This window comes from Nanorana parkeri, unplaced genomic scaffold, assembly GCF_000935625.1.
Source record: "Nanorana parkeri isolate BGI_ZX_2015 unplaced genomic scaffold, ASM93562v1 scaffold136, whole genome shotgun sequence".
In the NCBI taxonomy this organism is placed as follows: Eukaryota; Metazoa; Chordata; class Amphibia; order Anura; family Dicroglossidae; genus Nanorana; species Nanorana parkeri.
Genome location: NW_017306404.1, coordinates 119,260 through 139,346, shown reverse-complemented (window position 1 = coordinate 139,346; position 20,087 = coordinate 119,260). Strand labels below are relative to the sequence as shown.

Genomic DNA, 20,087 nt, shown 5'->3' with positions numbered 1-20,087 from the left:
TAAGTCGATTATTTACAGTTTTGCATACCTTCATTTTTTTACCTTTTCGCAAAAAGGCGCAATTACAAATTTGCTAATATTTGTTATTTATGAACTCAATACAGTTTTATCTTTTAGATTTAGTCAGAAAATAATTTTTTTTGTGCACGGATACTGATTTTGGTGTGTTTTAATAATTTAATTGTGTATTTTTATCGGTTTAATATTAATTTGAGAAACATTTGCGCAATTATCGCAGGGCCTACAAATTTAGTATCACCATCTTTTTATTCTACCGGGCCTGCGCTTTCAGAAAATATATGGTTTGGGGGGTCTTTTAAAACCGCTCGCAACGCAGCAGTTGAAAATCAAACCAATAGGAAAAAATTGCAGAAAATTCAAAAATGGCTTGGCCAGCTGATTTGAAAAATGTTCGAGGGCTTGGCAGCGAAAGGGTTAAAAGAGAATTCCAGGCAGTTAAAAATTGAACCCTTGCAGTGCGGGGGTAGCCCCACTGCAAAGGTTACGTTTTTAACTGCCTGGATACCTTCTTTAAGGTAGGGGAAAAAATCTTTAGGTTAAAGCCCAATAGTACTTTTAAAGAAAATTTTACTTAAAAAAAAAAAAACTTAGGTGACAAGCCCAACAGGAATGACATGGCAGAGGCACAGCAGTCCCCCTTCTATTCTCTCATTTTTATTTTTTGGAACACAATTTGAGTGATAATACATGTAAACTTAATCTACAGTAACGCTGGTTGATTTAAAACTACCATTGGTAAAAACTAGCTGTTTTTGTTATTTATATAAAATTAAAAATTTTTGGAAAACAAAGTTTACCTTCCTCAACTTTCTGTAGATCAGCCCGTGATAATCACAGTACATCAACTGTAGCAAAGGTTTAGTCTTATATGGACACACAAATGCTTGCGTTTAGGAATTACCTATCATGAGAGTTATACCGAGTGTTGTATAACCTGCAGAGCCCACTGCATCTTTTATCCGAGCATACACCAGCCCCATGACGTTCATATTTACAGTGCTTCCCTGAAATAGAACAACTGATTAAATCAGAGAATATACCTCATGTTCACAGTGTAAAATAACATAAAAGTGCTAAATAAGCCATTTTGTATAGCAATGTTATTAAAAATCTCCTAATATTTCATTCTGCATAGACCACGAGGCTTCACAGTAAAAACATGGATTTTCTTATAAGACAGACTGCTCAACAGGTGATAATAATGGCAGAACCACTTGCTTCCCCCCCAGTCATCACTTTGACTCGTAACTTATTCAAACGGCTTTGTCTCTGGTATTAGGTGTATTTTTACTTTTACAGCCGATTGGGGTAGCACCTACTTCTTATTTGTTACATGTTCTCATTCACATAGCATAACATCAAATATTTACAAATAGCTGCTTACCCTTTTACTTGCTGAAAAATCTTAGTAAGCTCTCCCTTCTATGAAATGTTAAGATAAGAGTTGTGTAATTATATTTGCCATAATAAAGCCTTTGTCCTTAGAGAACTATGGGGTTAAGGCTTTTCCCCATAGTTCTCCTTAGGGTAACGGGAGGACACAAACTAGCGTCCTCCTGTCACCCTAGGCTCAGCTGTAGCTTGCAGTATAACGAGACGCCACAGCTGAAGCGGATCCCGACAATTATGCCGGGATCCGCCTAGCTGCGTGACTGACAGCTGGCTCTGCCTATCTAGAGGCAGATCCAGCTGCACCCGCCCCCTCCCCCATCCGTTCCGCCAGTCAGCGCTGGCGGATCGGAGTGGGGAATCCAGCCCCTCCCCTGTCACGGCAGAGAGCCGTGACAGGATCGAGAGGGGAGCGAACGCCGCTATGTGTTCGCTCACCTCCCGATCTACTGAGCCGACCTGTGACAGTCTCATTGTCACAGGTCGGCTAGAACTATGAGGTGAGTGAAAAGCACTCACCTTATAGTTCTCGTCTAACTCCACATTGTCATCTATTCTAAGCAATAAAAGCTGCCTATATAAAACACACAACAAAGAAACTAGAAGAGACAACGAGATAAAGAAGAATTAGTTTAAAAACTTTATAAAATCAAAAAGCCACTAAATGTGCTAATGCTTTAAAAAAAAAAAAAAAATTAGGCCTAAATAGCCACCCCCTCCCTCTCCTTACACAGATGAACACCTTAACTAGTCAGCTCACACAGACTGCCAAAAAGCATGCAGGCAGACCTGGCCTTTCCTAGAAATCCCAAGATGCTTTGCAGACTGACCACCATGGAAGTAATCCAAAAAAAATTAAAAACCACAAAATATATCAGTAAAAAAAAAAACAAAATAAAAAAATAAATGAAATTGATCACAAACCCTAAGATTTTAATTTTTAAATTAAATCCAGTTCTGGCCATTACTCTCCAGTCTCCCCTTATGCAGATTACTACCTGAAAAGACTAAGGGCAATGAGACCCATACCTGTTTCCTATTAAATTTGCTTATCAACCAGCCCACTGATTTCCCAATATTTCAACCTCCACACTGTGGCCAAAGGTGGGTTTATCTCTGACTGGCTGCCTCTAAATGATCCAGAAATAGTGGAAAACCAGTAAGCTGGCTGAAACTGGAAGCAGACTGTTAAGCGTTATACTGAACAAAAAAATAATACTGAACAAAAAAAATAAAATAAGCATCAGCGTATCAACATCTAACAGGATCTTTTCTCTATGAGCTCCATCATTTCTTAGAACCATAACACCTATGTATGGTATCATAGTGGCTCCATATTTCCCTCTTTATGGCAAAGTAACAGATCTGCAAGAGAGCCAGAGCAAGGAAGGTAAAGAGAAGTACTTAAGTTTCACTTGCTTCCCTTGACCTGTATAGCTGCCACGGTTCTATAGAAATCCAATACCTCCAGATATGGGACAGTACATTTCCCAAAGTGCAGAATTCAGGTCATCAGGCAATGCCCAGACTGCCCCATGATGTCGGAGTGGGTTGTGCAAAAGCTGCAGACCATTGTTGGGTTAGAAATTGCACAGACATTTTGGTGGAGGGCTCAGAAGTCAGTCTTTTTTATCCTCCCTGCTCGAAAACAAACTTGTAACTTTGCCCTGAATGAGATAAGCACGGGTTTACTTTTACCATGGTTTGTTTTATTGATGGTGTGCCATATGAAAATATGTGTTTGAAGGCTTAGGTACACAGAAAATCAATAAGCTACAAAAGCACACCCAAAGTGTCACCAAAGACAAAAATGTTTACAGACTGATACACACATTTGGGCTGCAACTAATGATTATGGTCATAATCGATTAGTTGGCCGATTATTTTTTCCAATTAGTCAGATATAAGAAAATTAAATACCATCCTTAATTTAAAATACAGAAATGCAGTGTTACAAAGTTTACTTCGGAATAAAACTGCATGTACAATTTTTTGCAAACACACTGCACAGGAATGCACTTCGTTGTGGTACCGTGCGTTCCAGTGAGGGCAATCACACTGTGGGTGGGAGGCCGAAACCGAAAATTACTTGAATAGCTTTGGCCAGCAAATGACAGCTGCCAGTGGCAAGATTCTGCAGACGGCAGCTGAATGTAAATACAGCAGGTAGTGGGCTGGTGGAATAGCCAGCCCGTTATTGGCCATTTAAAACTGTAATAGCCAATAGCAGGCTGGCTATTGCACTCAGCCACTGCTTGCTGTGCCCTCCTCCCAGCATGGAGGAGAGAGCGAGGGGATCCAACAAACTAATCGATAATGAGAACAGTTGACAAATATTCTCTTTATCGAGTATTCGATTAGTTGGTTGCAGTCCTAACACACATCACTGCTAATTCAAAGTAATACTGTTACCCACCACTCTAGCCATACTGAGCTGCAATCCAAAAACCAAATTCAGTTCTTTCCCTTTGAACCAGCTGACAGCATAGGTATTTTGTGCAACTGCAAGCGATTCCCCACCAATCCTGAAAAACAGCAAGTACAACAAATATATGTTTAGCTTGGCTAATAACGGAGAGTGGTAACAAGGTACACAGAATAAAGAACGTAGATATGCTATGGTTCCCTTTAAATTCTTCTTTGAGCAGCTGTGGATAAAAACAAATAAAACATAAATCGGCCAACAACTGTGGATAAAACTAAATTACAGAACAGAAGCATGTAGCCGACGTGTACTGTCAGCTACCAGCTGCTCCAAGACTAGAGCTGCCAAGAGACCCCTGCAGTTTTGCCACCCAGGGATAGTGGTACTTAAAGTGACAGTAAACTCAGGAGTTAGATCTTAAAAATGCATTCAAGTACCTAAACTGTTAACAAAAATGTATCTTATTTGTGTATCACTCGGTTGTAGATCCTCAAATCATCTCACCTTCTTGTGACCTACTTTTACAATGAAACAAAAGTGACATCTTCACCTATAACACATCTGCGGTATACAATTTTTATATGAATTGTTACAAACTGCTAAAGAAAAGACAACACTTAAAATAGTGTGGTTTACACAGCACATGTTCCAAGGTTGCTTGCTTGGTGCGTTTTTCTTCCAACTCACCCAAATACCAGCCGCCCAGCTTCCATTAACCAAAAAGCATTAAATAAGGCTCCTGTTGCAAAGATAACCTAAAACATGATGAAAAATAACATACATCAATATATAAGAGAGCAAAACTCGTTTTTCTGTTAAAATGTTATTACTTTGTAAACATTGTCATGAACAAGTCATGAAATGTATCTTATTTGTTATGAAAGCCTCATTTCTATGTATAGTCTATATACAGTTAAGTTGTAATTATATTTGTACAGTGGGGAGTTATACTGCCATTCCATATGTAGACTCCCTTTCATGCCTGATACTGCTTTACCATTAACTTTCTAGATGAAAAGATAACCTCAGGTCTTGTATAATGAAGTACTTTAAGGGACTTGACCTTAGCAGTAGTTGACTGGGATGCAGACTAACTAATATAGAGATACAAGAGGGACTATGTTCCTTTGTATATAACATACCAAAAGAACAATGCTGAACAGTAAACACTAAATACATCAAATATCACTCTCAGGTAAACACTATTTATTACCGGTATTTATATAACGCAGACAATTCACACAGCACTTTACATACTGCATGTTCACAGCAGTCCCTGACCTCAAGGAGCTTACAATCTAAGTTCCTTATCTAAAATGCATACATACAGGGCTGTTTTAGACAGGGGCCAATTAACCTTCCATGGTGTCTTTGGAGTGTGGGAGGAAATCGGAGAACCCGGAGGAAACCCACACAGGCACAGGAAGAACATGCAGATAGTGAACCGTCCGGGACTCAAACCACGGACCCAGAGTGCTGCAAGGCAACACTAAAATAATAATGGAAGTCTCGGAAAAATACAGAGGTTCCTCAACTCCCTTGCTTCTGTCTCACAACAACTGTATTGCTGTTTGCTGCCCTGCACTGTACTGACCAGGATCCTTACTTCCATTGCTTGAAAAAACACTGCAGAGAGCTGTGCATACCAGGAAGATTATTTCATTAGGCAGGGATAAAGCATTTTTTTTTTTATGTACAATAACCCAGTAGACTTCAGATTACAGTTATTAGATAACCTCGCATGAAAAGAAACATATAAAAGAAAACCTGGATCCAACACCATCAAACTGATGCCTAAATCTAGCTATATAATACATTGCTCAAATTTGAGCTGTGTGTGGCCTTGATGGCACCCCTGTCTTAACAAAAGCTGATTGGCTGCATAGAATAATCAGCTGCAGTCAATGTTCAGTTATTTTGACAGCGGCTGTTAGCAGCTATCAGAATGCAATTTTCCGGCAGGGAAGATTCTTCAATTCACACTGTGTGAAGGAATCTGTTAGATTTATTTCATTTAGCCGGCAACCTGAGCAAAAGAAATGTAACCTTTTCCCTGCCACCGCCATAAGGCATACGGCGGAACAAAAAACTGTTCACAATACGCCAAGTCAGTATGCCTTATGGAGGTGGCATTTTCAGTTCTGCTATAAGCTCATGCTCACTTTAGCGACCATGAACCTTGCGTCTCTGCTCGTCTCCCGGTCGAAAATCCAAACTGCGCATGCGCCCGCCCCAAGATGCTTTGCGGCCGCCCGAGCAGTTTCGGATTCTCAGGTGGGAGCGCGCGGCGAAGACGGGGTAAGTTTAAACCACTGTGTTTTGTTTTTTTTTTACTTTTTGCATATATCTACTGCTAGCTAGCAGTAGATATAGGCAAAAAAAACGGAGGGTTTAGAAACCCTTTAACTGTGGCAGCGCATGGCAAAGCTTTGTGACGCATTGCCGTGCGTTGCGATACCTGCAAATAAATATACGCCTGTATCATTTTATCACAACACAAACACCAACACAGTGCAAAAACTATTTTGAACATAAGTCGCTTATTTACAGTTTTGCGTTCCTTCATTTTTTTACCTTTTCGCAAATAGGCACAATTTAAAATTTGAAAATATTTGTTATTTATTAACGCAATACAGTTTTATCTTTTAGATTTAGTCAGAAAATATTTTTTTTTAAATATCAGCTTTATCAATTGAATTGTGTATTTTTATCGGTTTAATGTTCATTTGGGAAACATTTGCGCAATTATAGCAGGGCCCACAAATTTAGTAGAACCATCTTTTTATTTTACCGGGCCTGCGCTTTCAGAAAATATATGGTTTGGGGGGTCTTTTACAAACGCTAGCAACCCAGCAGTTGAAAATCAAATTAATGGGAAAAAATTGCAAAAATGGAGTGGCCAGCTGAGGTGCAAAATTTTCCAGAGGGCTTGGCAGCGAAAGGGTTAAAAGTGTATGGCCAGCTTACTCAGTCCTTGCTCAACTAGAAACTAATTGCCAAGTACTTCTTTCCCGAGCAGAAAGTGATGAGAAAGCACTCCTTCCTTTTTAAGGCTAACCACAACAAAGCTGAGGGTAATATTGCACAAGCTCTACAAGTACTCTGGGAATAAGCAAATGTTGCACTAATAGTAAAACACTGAGAAATCCTTACCTGTCCAACACACACAAAGAGACTAAATATAATTGTTCCCAACCTATAGGGTGGGGGAAAACAAACAAAAACAGGCCAAGTCAACTGTGCACTTTAAAGCTCAACAGAGTTATAGTGCATATAGCAGCTAAATGCAAAATGTTAATACACATTCTGTTTCTCATGTTTAAAAGCAACTACACATAGAATAAACCAGCCACAAAAGGTTGAATACTCAGCATAAGAAGTTTAGAGAGTCTGGCTTATTTAAAGAGCCACAAAGCAATATTTAAGGCCTGATTTGATCAGGCAAAGCTCAGAAATTTCCAAGTAATGCCGTATCTTTCCAATCCCCATCTGCCGCCCACAAATTTCTTTTAGCCATTGAGGCAGCCCATCATAGTGATGGATGGATAGGAGGCGAGGGGAGCAGGCAAGCACCAACACTGCTAGCATGTGTGGAGCTTTGCCAATCAGACCTGCCTGGCATTTAGGTGTAGACCCCCTCTACTCCAGCGATGTGCAATTGAAGTGGAAGTTAAGTAGTAAAGTTTAAAAGTAGTGGGGTAATGTTTCCTACGACGTGCGAACATGCACAGCATATTAGCACATTAAAGCCAACTTACCTGCCAACCAATCTCCTCCAGTGTAGTGCTGTCTACTCTCACCCCTGCCATCTTCTCCCTGGTCTTCATATGGGTTTGGCATCTTTAGCATTGTGAATAGCCAGCATGAAGCGACTGGCACATGGGCACGGAAGTAACATAATTTCGGCATGCCGTGTCTGTGCGCTGAGCTGCGCATGTGCGTCTCAGTGCACAGAAAAAAATCCTTACAGGTAGGTAGGAGATTTTCACAGAAGACACTTACAGTTTCTTCTGCCAAAAAAAAAAAGCAATTTTTTTTTCCATTAGATATTGCGTCGGCTTTAAGACTATATTTCCAAAAATGCATAGCACAGATGCCTTCTGTCAAGAAGGAAGCAGGCCTTGGATTGGTCTGTAACTTGGGCCAAGACAGACTGATCACAATCTCCATCCCATCACTTCAATGTCAAGTTCTTATGATTTACATCTTATACTGACTGCAAAACAGGAAGTAAAATTTAATTTTATCTCCATTTTATTATTTTGATTTAAGTAGTAACTGTGCTGCTGTCTCACTCACTGCTACTGCACCAACACACACTGCCTTACTTGGCATTATTGCGCCTATGTGTACTTCTTTTGCCACCACTGCACCAACATATACTTCTTCACTCTATATACACACACACACACACACTAAAAGTCACAATGCCACTCACTGTAGACCAAAGGTGTAGGAGAGCGTGTCAACAGCTCTATTTCAACACTAAAAGCCCCTGTTGGACAGTGCTCTCCCACATACAAGAAATACGGGGCTAAGGTCTGTTTCTGTACCAAGCACTAGTAAGCTATTGATCATTCCTGGAATGATGCAGCACACTCCTTACAACTCTAAGCTTTCTGTTGTGGCCAGAGTTTAGAGGCTTCATTTCTGTAGTAAGGAGTATGCAAAACCCCTACCAAAAAGTTATGCAAGGGTCTTCTAGACCTTTTAATGCGGAAACAGTCCACATACAGTACCTAGCCTTACTATAATAATTGGCTCAGGACTCAAGAAAATGATAAACAGCACATAAGTTCCAATACTCTATTTCTTTCTATCTGAACTAAAAGTCAACCCCTCCACTAAGCAAGTTTCCTAGGGACTAAAAAACAAAGGATTTTTTTAACAACATTGTTTTCTAGCAGAAGTTAGTTTTAAAAAGAAACCTACCGGATCCCAAATACCCGATCAATCAAAAAGCCTCCAAAGAAACAAAGAACAACATTGGGCCAGGAGTAAAATGCATACAACTGCATGAAATTTGCTGTGTTCACCTTCATGTCCTGTAGGGGGAAAAAAAAAAAAAAAAGGATTACTGCCTAATAATACAACAGGAGTTTAAGTGAGGGAGTTGCTGAACTCAATGAACAAAACCGGTTTATTTACTTGGGTGAATATCTCACTAGGGTACAAGGTTGCAAAATGTCAGCACAAGGACCTGATAGTAAGAAGCGCACTGACCTTTTTGCTCAAAGAATAGCTTTTTGCTTTCTCCCCCATACAGTGTCAAAGATACAACACTCCAGGTAACCTCTTTAAAAATTGAAAGCGAATAGAGAAGAGTTAGGAGCTTAGTTAGGTTTTAATTGCTTTGTGTGTTCCCCATTTGGTAGATTTCCCATCACCATCTGTCTGGTTGACCGAGCATGGGGACACATCAACAAAAAACATTCCATAAACTTTCTAATTTTATAATGATAAATAAAAAAGTTAGATCCGCTTTATTTTGAAAGTTTTGTCCGTCCGTTTTTTTACTACGGGCGGACGGCAAGAGGTTAAAGTGACACTAAAGTCAGGAGTTGAACCTTAAAAATGCATTTAAGTACCTTAACTATTAACACAAATGTATCTTGTGTGTCACTGAGTTGTAGATCAAATCTCTGAATTGGTGCCGACACTGTCCTTCCTTCTGGAGGGTGACTACTTTTGTTCCCCATGGTCCCTGTGTGCGTGTGTGCGTGTGTGCGTAAAATATTCACCGCTAATAGCTCGCTCCTGTGATAGACTACAATCTCAATACAAATTAGTAAACTATACGTGAGATTGTAGTCCATCACAAGAGTGAGCTTGGAGCGGTGACTATTTTACACACACACACACAGGGATCATGGGGAACAAAAGTAGCCACCCTCCAGAAGGAAGGACAGTGTCAGCACCAATTCAGAGATGATTTGAGAATGTACAGCTGAGTGATACACATTTTTGTTAATTGTTAGGGTACCTGAATGTATTTCTAAGATTTAACTCCCGAGTTTACATCACTTGCCCTTTGTTCGTTCTACACACCTCACAGTGAGTATGGGTGGCGTGTACCTGACAACAATTGTATGACATGTGTATAATGGTATATATTTTTGCATTCTTTTGATAAATTATTCGTCCCTTGTTAGATCTACCTACCTCCAATCACTTGAGGTAGCAACCTGCGAAACGCGTGGGCGGTACTGCATGCCACTGGAACGGATCAATCACACAATATGTGCCTTATTGTCAAGATACTTTATGTGTTATAAGATGAATACTGTATGAATAATTGGTACTGTTGTGGCTGTGGGAGGTTTGTTGCATATAGAATATAATGGGACATTTATTATTATTTATATAGCACTGACAATTTACGCAGTGGTTTACAAAGTGCACATTCACATCAGTCCCTGCCCTCAAGGAGCTTACAATCTAAGGTACCTTTCTCACATGCATACATACAAGGGGGACATGAAAGATGTTTTTAGCTTGCCATGTTTTTATAGAATGTAATTAATAAAATGGTGTTTTTTTAAACTTGACAAATTGTGTTATCAGCACCTTTTAAATCCCATTATAAAAGGTTGGTTGTTATTAATTTTTAAGTTACAGTAATTGATTCAACCGCAGTGAATGTTTGGTGAATTTTTGAATACAGATGTCACCAGCACGATGAGACTCTCAAATCAGTGCAAATCCATTTATTATTAGATACCACTCAGAATATCAGTGGTATCTATTAATAAAATGGATTTGCACTGATTTGGGAGTCTCATCGTGCTGGTGTGCTGGTGACATCTGTATTCAAAAGTTGTTCCATGTGCGGCGGTCACTTCGAGCACCCTTCAATATTTTGGGATTTCCGGTAAGGAGTGCCACAGGATTTATGGATATTTAATGTTTGGTGAATGTCACAGCCACTGCTTTATAAATATGGTAAGTGATTGACTGTCCTGGCTTTATCTACAGGTAAAGGTGCTCATACACTGTACGATTATCGTACGAGAATTGCGGGAAATCCCGCGATCGTACGATAATCGCAAAGTGTATGGAAGGTGTGCGACCGTTTCTACTGTACAGTCGCACGTCTTCCGTTGAACAAGCAGGCTGGAAAACCCGCCGGGAATCGTACGCTTCTCGGCGAGTTAGTGGCCTCCTTGTTCGACAACTGCCGAACGGGCAACACAGGCATGCACACACTGCAGGAAGGAGGAGGATATTTAGCAGCCCTTGAGAACAAGAAAAGTCTGTAGCTTAGTGAACTGTGGACACTTACCAGCTGGACCTGAGTTTGCAGTGCTGCTGGGTTGTCATAGCAAAAATAGCTACCTGTAACAAAAGAGTATAATGTCACAGAAAATGTAGAACATGCAAAATGGAACAAATATAAGACCAGGGGTGAACACAATAATATGGAATTCAGCCGGCAGTCTGTCCAATCCAGGAGCCAGCCAGGGAAAACCTCAAAAAAAAGTTAGATGCCCGCTGTAATTGTTCAGGAACATTGGCTACCTGGCTCCTGGAATTTCTCCAGCCCTGTATAAGCCTATGCATGACCAGCACATTGGTTAAGCAGCTACTTTGTAAACCTATCCAAAGTTCATAATGCAATATACTAACAAGGCCCCCTGGAAGTTGGCATTTGATTGGTGATTTGACTGGGTTTCAAAGGACCCAGCTCTAAAGTCATGTCTTCGCCTCCCTCTACTCCTGGTCATTCAGAAAACACATAGCCCCAGGCTTTATTTTGTGGCTAGTCAGCAGAGAAAAGGGGGAGACACACCATAGCTTAGGGGTCTTTGACACCTGCAGTGTTTATACCCAATCAGGCCAGACGTACAGCAGCAGAAGCTATACAAATCCCAGCATGTAAACTAATAGATTTGCAAGATGTAGTATAAAAGTATACCTGCGTTAACCCGGTTAAGTTCATTGTGCCCAGAATTGGCCTTTAAATGTACACCACAATATTTCTGCGCCCAAGCAGCCCAAGAGTACACCAAATTGTGATTCTGTTTTATTCTACTAGGTAAAAAGGTATACATATAGACCGAGAATCATGAAGATTAGAGAATTACAATAATCTAAATTCCTAAACAGAATAGTTACATGCAGATCAGAAATATCTACAACACAATATTTATGAGAATCAACGAGTGCTGAATTGGCACTTGAATTCTCCCGATTATGTAATTGTATGTAATTCCAATTGTGTTATTGCAATATAAAGTTTGTATAAAAAAAAGAAGTATGATCTTCTCTATTAGATTGGATTCTGTAGTTTGTGTATATTTTATAAATGGATCTGGATGTCCTCCCTCTGTCCCTACTACTTTAAACAGTGCTGGTTTTGATCACCGTAGACTCTTTATTTTAATATTACTATTCTACAACACTGAGGATCTAATCTAAACATGTTTTTCTTAGATATGAGCTGGGAAGGGTTGAAGATTAGGGCAACATCAGTAAAACATCACAGGGAGGGTGTAACCTCAGGAAGAGAAGAAACACTCCCAAGTCTCTAATGTCAGACTTGAGGAAAAGAAAGCTGACGCAATGATAGTACTCATGGTAAAACATCTCTATGTTGGGAACATTCCTTTCAGAGCCTGCATTGGCAGACAGAGCACAGTTCTGGATAGAGTTGGTCCGTCATGTGAACTCTTGCATGGAAATCAGATTTTTAACATTATAAGATTTGCAGCTGTAACGCACTGTGTAATGTTTACACTTAAGTATTTGGTTCCAGTTGTAAAAGGCACCCAAATATGTCAGATTATTTGTCTCCTGATCTCATAAATTTAGATATTATTACTTTTCTAACAGACGTTATACATTATAGCACACTATATTTTGACAGCCAGGAGTGTACGAGGCACATACTAAGTTTCTAGACCAGCAATCATTAAATGGCAGACCGCAGTCTGGACACGGACCAAGTGGCGGTTCTGTCCAAACTGTAATTGTTGACCTGCACTGGGCTATGGCTGCCTGGCAAAGGTAGGCACTGAGGCCGATACATCCACTGCCAGCCATAACCCAGCGCAACTCTCCCATCCCCATCTACTTAAGTCACTTGTTCCTAGGTATGCTGTATGGGAGGGGTACAGCTAGCCCTGCTGTACTGCGCCTGGTTCCCCTCCCTCTGCCTCATGTCTTAGGGTCCCCCACCACACTGGGGGGCCTGGCACCATAGCAGAGGCATTCAGGATGGAGAGTGGGAGCAGACTGAGGAACATCTGTTCCCCAATATGCTCTGTGCTAAAAGAAGCAGGGAGCGCTGTGCTCTTAACACTTCCTGCTTCAGAGCTGTCAAAATCTGGCTGAAGTGCTGGTTAAACAGATGATGAAGCACAATCCTGTGCTTTATTGTCTGTATTGGAGGGCAGGAGAGACATCAGGAGTCTAATAGACCCCTGATGTCTCCATAAAGCGAAACTGTTACCTCCAAAATGCTGTCACGTAGTGGCTTGTTATCCTCTTTGTGAGCTGTCACATAGGGGCTTGTTGTCCTCTTTGTGACATCAAAAGTTAAGTGAAGAAAACATTTTTTAAAAGAAGGCGATAAGTAAAAGATAAAATGTAAAAAAAGAAAAATTTAAAAACAAACCCTGCCTCCCCCGCCTTCTGATTGGAATGAACATGTGCACGTAAGGCATGCACGTGTATGTAAATAAGAAGGGGGGGAGTTCGAACATAAAAAATAAAACAGTGTGATGTGCCAGCACGAGTATCAGCACTGTGCCTAGGAACACCGGTGTGTATGCAGCCCAACTGGCGGACCATAGTGCAGGCATGGACTGAGTGACCGTTCCATCCGGACTGTGATTCGGAGCTCTGCGTGATAAAAATGTTACTCCCCGGACCTCCTTGAATTTTAATTCTCTGTTCTAGACCAACAGCATGAGAACTTACGATCAAGATTGGAGGAGCCTCAATTTTCCACAGCAGTGATGTGATGATTCGAAGCAACTCACCATCGATTGCATGCCACACCATTGTTTTAATACAAACTATAATTTCCTGCATTACTAATATATACCTGTACCAGCGATTTGGTCACTGCCCAACATGCCTATAGGACAAAGAATATAACTAGAAATTATGACTGGGACTTTTCAGGTGCTACAGTGGTCAATTTTACAACAAAATTAATAATATAATAATTCTTAAATGTGTATTTTTAAAGCCATTTATAATAAATACATTAAAGAAAATGCGTCGTCATCTGGTTATATTCATTAGGTACACTCACGGCCACTTTATTAGTTACACCTTGCTAGTACCGGGTTGGACCCCATTTTGCCTTCACAACTGCCTTAATTCTTTGTGGCATAGATTCAACAAGGCGCTGGAAACATTCCTCAGAGATTTTGGTCCATATTGACATGATGGCATCACTGCAGATTGGTCGGCTGCACATCCATGAGGCGAATCTCCCGTTCCGCCACATGCCAAAGGTGCTCTATTGGATTGAGATCTGGTGACTGTGGAGGCCAGTTGAGTACAGTGAACTCATTATCGTGTTCAAGAAACCAGTTTGGGATGATTTTAGCTTTGTGACATGGTGCATTATCCTGCTGATGGCTACACTGTAGTCATAAAAAGGATGGACATGGTCAGCAACAATACTCAGGTAATCTGTGGTGTTTAAACAATGCTAAATTGGTACTAAGGGGTAAAGTGTGCCAAGAAAATATTACTCACACCATTACACCACCAGCCTGAACCATTGATACAAGGCAGGATGGATCCATGCTTTCATGTTGTTTACTCCAAATTCTGACCCTACCATCTGAATGTGGCAGCTGAAATCAAGACTCATCAGACCAGGCAACATTTTTCCAATCTTCTACTGTATTGCTCAATTCTGGTGAGCCTGTGCGAATTGTAGCCTCCGTTTCATCTTCTTAGCTGACAGGAGTGGCACCCGGTGTGGTCTCCTGCTGCAGTAGCCCATCTGATTCAAGGTTCGATGTGTTGTGCATCCAGAGATGGTATTCTGCATACCTCGGATGTAACAAGTGGTTATTTGAGTTACTGTTGCCTTTCTATCAGCTTGAACCACTCTGCCCATTCTCCTCTGACCTCTGACATCAACAAGGTATTTTTGTCCACACAACTGCCGCTCACTTGATATTTTCTCTTCTTCGGACCATTCTGTGTAAACCCGAGAGATGGTTCTGCGTGAAAATCCCAGTAGATCAGCAGTTTTTGAAATGCTCAGACCAGCCCGTCTGGCACCAACAACCGTGCCACGTTCAAAGTCACTTAAATCCCTTTCTTCCCCATTCGGATGCTCGGTTTGACCATCAGCAAGTCGTCTACATGCCTAAATGCATTGAGTTGCTGCCATGCGATTGGCTGATTAGCAATTTGTGTTACCAAGCAATTAAAATGGTGTACCTAATAAAGTGTCTGATAGTTTATCCGATTAACCGATTAATCGAACTTAATAATCGGCTAACTAATCGATTTTGAAAATAATCGTTAGCTGCAGCTCTACTGGTGAGTGTATATTATAAGCAGCTTTAAAAGAGAACTATGGCCAAACCTTTTTTGACTTTAGTTATCTTTTGGGTCACAGGCATTGAGGCATATATTTACTAATGTCCTCCTGTGACCCCCAAATTCGCATAACAGAACCCTGTCTGTTTTTCCAATGAGCGCGGGAGGAACAGAGAAAGGGGGGCACCTCCCTGCGGGAAGTGATGACTGACAGTGCAGGGAGAAAACCGTGGGCTGAGCGATCAGCGGCTTGTGAACGTTCAGTTCTCGATCTATAGAGCCGGTGTGTGACAGCTGGAGTGTCCCACACACTGCCTCCAACTATAGGGATGAGTGTAGTTTACTCTTTCAATATTTCTCCTTTAACAAAATCACTATCAATATAACTAGAGATTACGACTGGGACTTCTTAGGTGCTACAGTAACAAATTTAACTACACAACTTTGTTGGTTAACTACATTTATAAAGCTGTTTGTAATAAAGAAATCATTTTTTGATGAATTGTGGTATGAAATGCATCACTGCATCACCTGAAAAGTCCCAGTCATAATCTCTAGTTATATTCAAAATGTATATTATAAGCAGCAAAATCAATTGAGCTTCAGAATAAAATATTCAACTGACCTAATATTTTTGAGACTCAATAAATACACCACAACAAAGCACTAGGCTAATCCTTTATTAACTGCATTAAGGACTCCCAGCTGCCTTTCCCTCATAAGCCACTGTTTACCTACTAAATACCTAGGCATATCCCTCTACACAAGTGTGATCATTCATGACAGTGGGGGAGGTTTGTAGGAAAATCCGAAGAGGTCACGATGCATTAGTACTTCACACAAAACATGGACATACAGTACACTACAGGTACCAATCACGTTCAAATAAAACAAGTACTCACAACTTTCAGAAAAAAAAAAAAAAAAAAAAAAAGACCTATTGTACCCATTCACCCTCGGCCACTTTCATCAAGCAAAGTTCATTCATGGGTTAGAAACTTTTTTTGTTATTCAGGTCTCTGTTATGGAGCTTCCCATCCCGCTGCCAATGGTTTTACCACAAGGCAGGAGCAGGGGCCCATTCACACCAAAATTGCACCACAACTGCACTAAAATCACATTAAAAATGCGCTTGTGTTAACATAAGTTTATGTGTATGTTTTCCTGGGTTTTTGGGCGGAAGATACATCACTTCCCCTTTAAAGCTGTTGTGTTTACATGCACTTTGATGCATTGTGGTGCAAAAAAAAATGCAGCCTATTCGATTAAAAAAAAAAAAACACACCGTGAACAACACCATTTAAAATCAATATTTTATGTGCATCTACATTTTGAATGCGTTCAAAAACGTATCCAAACACATTGGGTAGGAATGGTCCCTAAACCATTAGGGATGCACCGGCACCAATAATTATTTCCTTGTACTTGCCGATGCAGATACACAATGAGCAAATTTCGGACAATTCAGCAGGAATCGGATGAAAATTGATGCATGGGTGGCACTATACCCTCAACAACAGTTGATAATTAGACTGACTTTTGTCAAATGAACATGCTGGGAAATCATTGGCCAAACAATGTGGGCAGCCAATCAGCCGCAAGCACTATTTTGGTATTATGACAGCGACTAGCACCGCTATAAGAATATAATGTACAAAAGCAGGAGATTTGTTTATCCACATTATTAGCATGGAAGAAGGAAACTGTCATTTTTTTCATTCAACAAAATATGTGCGTTTAGAGATAGTAGGCGGACTCCTCTTACAGGTAGCAGGCACCTTTCATGCAGAATGGCCAAGTAGCCTGAAACCCCAAGCTGCTTCATAAGGGCTTGTTCACACCATGTCCAGAACAAAACTGTTTGTTCGTGGACCAAAGCATCCCGATGGTATTTCTGGGCTCTGTACATACCAGTGCAGTCCGTTACGGTGTGTCAATAAATCTCCCCGTCTGGGTATGCACACACACTACCATTCATAACTATGGACTTCCAAGTACAAGCTGATATTTGGAATTTTATGGGAATAAATGTGCACGCCAGGTGATCTAGTCAGCAATATCTCGCTGGATTAGGCGAGTAGAAGTCTGGGAGCAGGGACTGATGTGCCCTGATAGTAGTGTAACTGCAGCGAACAGTGCAGTCATTTCTTCGATCTCCTAGTTAGCTGTAACAGAACAGCAGGAAAGATTCAAGGCGCAGGCCCTTTGATTAGACTGAACAGTCTCCAATGCCTGACGTAACTTCCACCAACGTTGTCCATTCATTTAAAGTCAAACCATTAGCAAAACACATTTTTAGCATTGAATGAGATGGGGGGGATAACACTCCTGTCAATTTTTTATTGCACTCCGAGTCTCTGTTACAAGATTTCGATTCACTTTCGTCTCATTATCACAACCTACACCTCTTAAGCATTGTTCACACCTTGGCGTACCAGGAACGCCTGGCGGGTTCGTTTTCCTCACCGGCGTTTGCCACGCATCCTCATTGATTTCAAAGGGTGCCGCACCCGCAACAAACATAGGAAAGTAGCTCATGTAGCAAATTCTGCATTTTTTTTCTGCGTGTTTTAACACGTGGCAAAGTGCAGGAAAAATACACATTTTCCAGTCCAAGTTTGGTGTCATGATCCATGAAGTAATGGCACCACAAGCACGTTGCACTTTATTGACATGCTGTGAACGTACAGCAGACATGCACGCTTTGACACACGTTCACAGAGACATATTCTGCTGTGTTTCGCACTAGGCACATTTTTTGGGAAAGCGCTGTGCCTAGCACAAAACACATCAGAATAAGAGCTTGTTCCTGCTGGCATACATTGAGAAGATAGTCATCCACTCACCAAGGTCCAATGCATCAATACGTCCTTTTATTGACAGCAGATACACATGGCATCACAACCATGAGCAACGTTTTGGAACCTATCGAGGTCCCTTCATCAGTAAAATAACATAGTGACCACTTGCCTGATAAAGAGGCCTCGATGGGTTCTGAAACGTTGCTCATACTTGTGATGCCATGTGTATCTGCCATCAATAAAAGGACCTTGGTGTGCAGGTGACTATCTCCTCTACGTTTGAATTTGTACGACACCAACCGCACGTCATTCCAGCACCATACTACAGTGCGATACCGGTCTGGTGTGCAATGGGAGATCTGTTTATGGCTGGCATGTATTGGACGCATATATTTCTTATTTATGTAAACACAGCTAGACTGAACACACCTAGAAGCTGATAAACGTCTAGTGTGAATTCAGCCATAGGAAAGCATAACATAATAGAGGTGGGTGCATGTCTTTTGACAGCCATATGATGAGAAATCGCTAGAATTAAGCTATTATTGGGGGATGAAACATGTTAGTGAGAAGCTGCTGGGTGGAGGGTCTAAGAGTTTTGGTGCTTAGAAAATTCAGTCATCTTTATCTTCGAGGAAGTGCTGTGCAGCTTTGTCATAGACTGCAGCACCGGACACACAAACAAGTCCCGAATTCCACTCATGTGTACTGAGGGTGTCAATAGCAGCAAACACACCCCAGCAAGATGCCCTCCCATACTCTTCCAGCCTGTCTCCCCTGTGTACATTCAACAGTCTGCCATAACTTACCGAAGCCCAGAAAACACATAAGACTCAGCACCACCACACGATGAGCGAACCGGCTGGGGTCACATATGGCCGACATCTGCTTCCGCTCTGTGTTACCGGGGCCCCCATCTGATCCACCGGGAAGCAGCGCTTCCTCCTCCTCATACCCCGCCATGTTGTCTTCACTCTAATCACGTGATTGACCAGCTTGATCACATGCCCCGCTCTCATGTGACCAGCTCGCGTCACTGTTGAGGGAAGTGCAGAGACTGGCTTGTGGGTGGTGTGATGTTGCGGTGTCTGTGTTGCTGATCTCAGACTACAAACGGTGCAGCTACCAGAGGAGGAATACAGTGTGCTCACTGCTATAGACCAGTTATAGTCACATCAACAAAACATTGCAGTTTACTAGATTAACACAGGGCTCTGCAGTTACTGTTCTGGGCAGAGAAACCTAAAACAGTGATACCCAACGTGCAGAAGGCAGCCAGACATAACACTTTCCTTGTCTTTAACCGGCCATTGGAACACTACTTCACCTACTGACACAAATGATGGGACACTATTCCTCCCACTGACACCAATGATGGGACACTATTCCTCCCACTGACACCAACGATGGGGCACTATTCCTCCCACTGACACCAACGATGGGACACTATTCCTCCCACTGACACCAACGATGGGGTGTCAGTGGGACTGCAGTGCAATTGCCTGCTCCAGAACGCAAGATACATCATTGCCTGCATTCCAGTCCAGTGTTATCTGAAAAAATAGTGAATGTAGAATTTTTTCAGATTGCACTGGACCACAATGCAAACACTGATGTGCAACATGTTCTGTTGTGGGCGATCGCACTACGGGCATGGCTGCGGTGCCATTGACTTTAATGCACCGCCACGGCCCCTCCCGCCCCAGAACGCAGGGAGGAGTTTAGCATACGATACAATGCATTCCAGCAGCTAACCGTGCTGGAACGCACTGTAACTCGTGTGAACAAGCCCTCAGAGTATGTTGCTGCCTGTCAGATTTTTTTGTCCCTGTTTACTGAGCCAATCCATTTATTGATGTCAGTTATCACTCACCCAAAGTGTCATCAAGCGCTTTTGGGGCCACACAGGGTCCCCTTCATCAGGCTCAGAGTAAACA

At 41.5% G+C, this 20,087-nt stretch overlaps 1 protein-coding gene across 1 annotated transcript in view; it reads right to left on the bottom strand.

Moving 5' to 3' along the window:
* The window catches only part of MFSD1 (major facilitator superfamily domain containing 1), a 49,301-nt gene extending 30,161 nt beyond the window's left edge, over window positions 1–19,140 (bottom strand). The window contains exons 1-7 of the mRNA XM_018553966.1: window positions 18,960–19,140; window positions 11,118–11,170; window positions 8,768–8,880; window positions 6,989–7,031; window positions 4,523–4,590; window positions 3,827–3,935; window positions 923–1,025 (exon numbers count right to left, since the gene is read on the bottom strand). Of these exons, the coding sequence (XP_018409468.1) occupies window positions 923–1,025; window positions 3,827–3,935; window positions 4,523–4,590; window positions 6,989–7,031; window positions 8,768–8,880; window positions 11,118–11,170; window positions 18,960–19,113 (643 nt within the window). The 5' untranslated portion in view covers window positions 19,114–19,140. The remainder of the gene's footprint in view (window positions 1–922; window positions 1,026–3,826; window positions 3,936–4,522; window positions 4,591–6,988; window positions 7,032–8,767; window positions 8,881–11,117; window positions 11,171–18,959) is intronic.
* Between the last annotated feature and the right edge of the window lie 947 nt (window positions 19,141–20,087).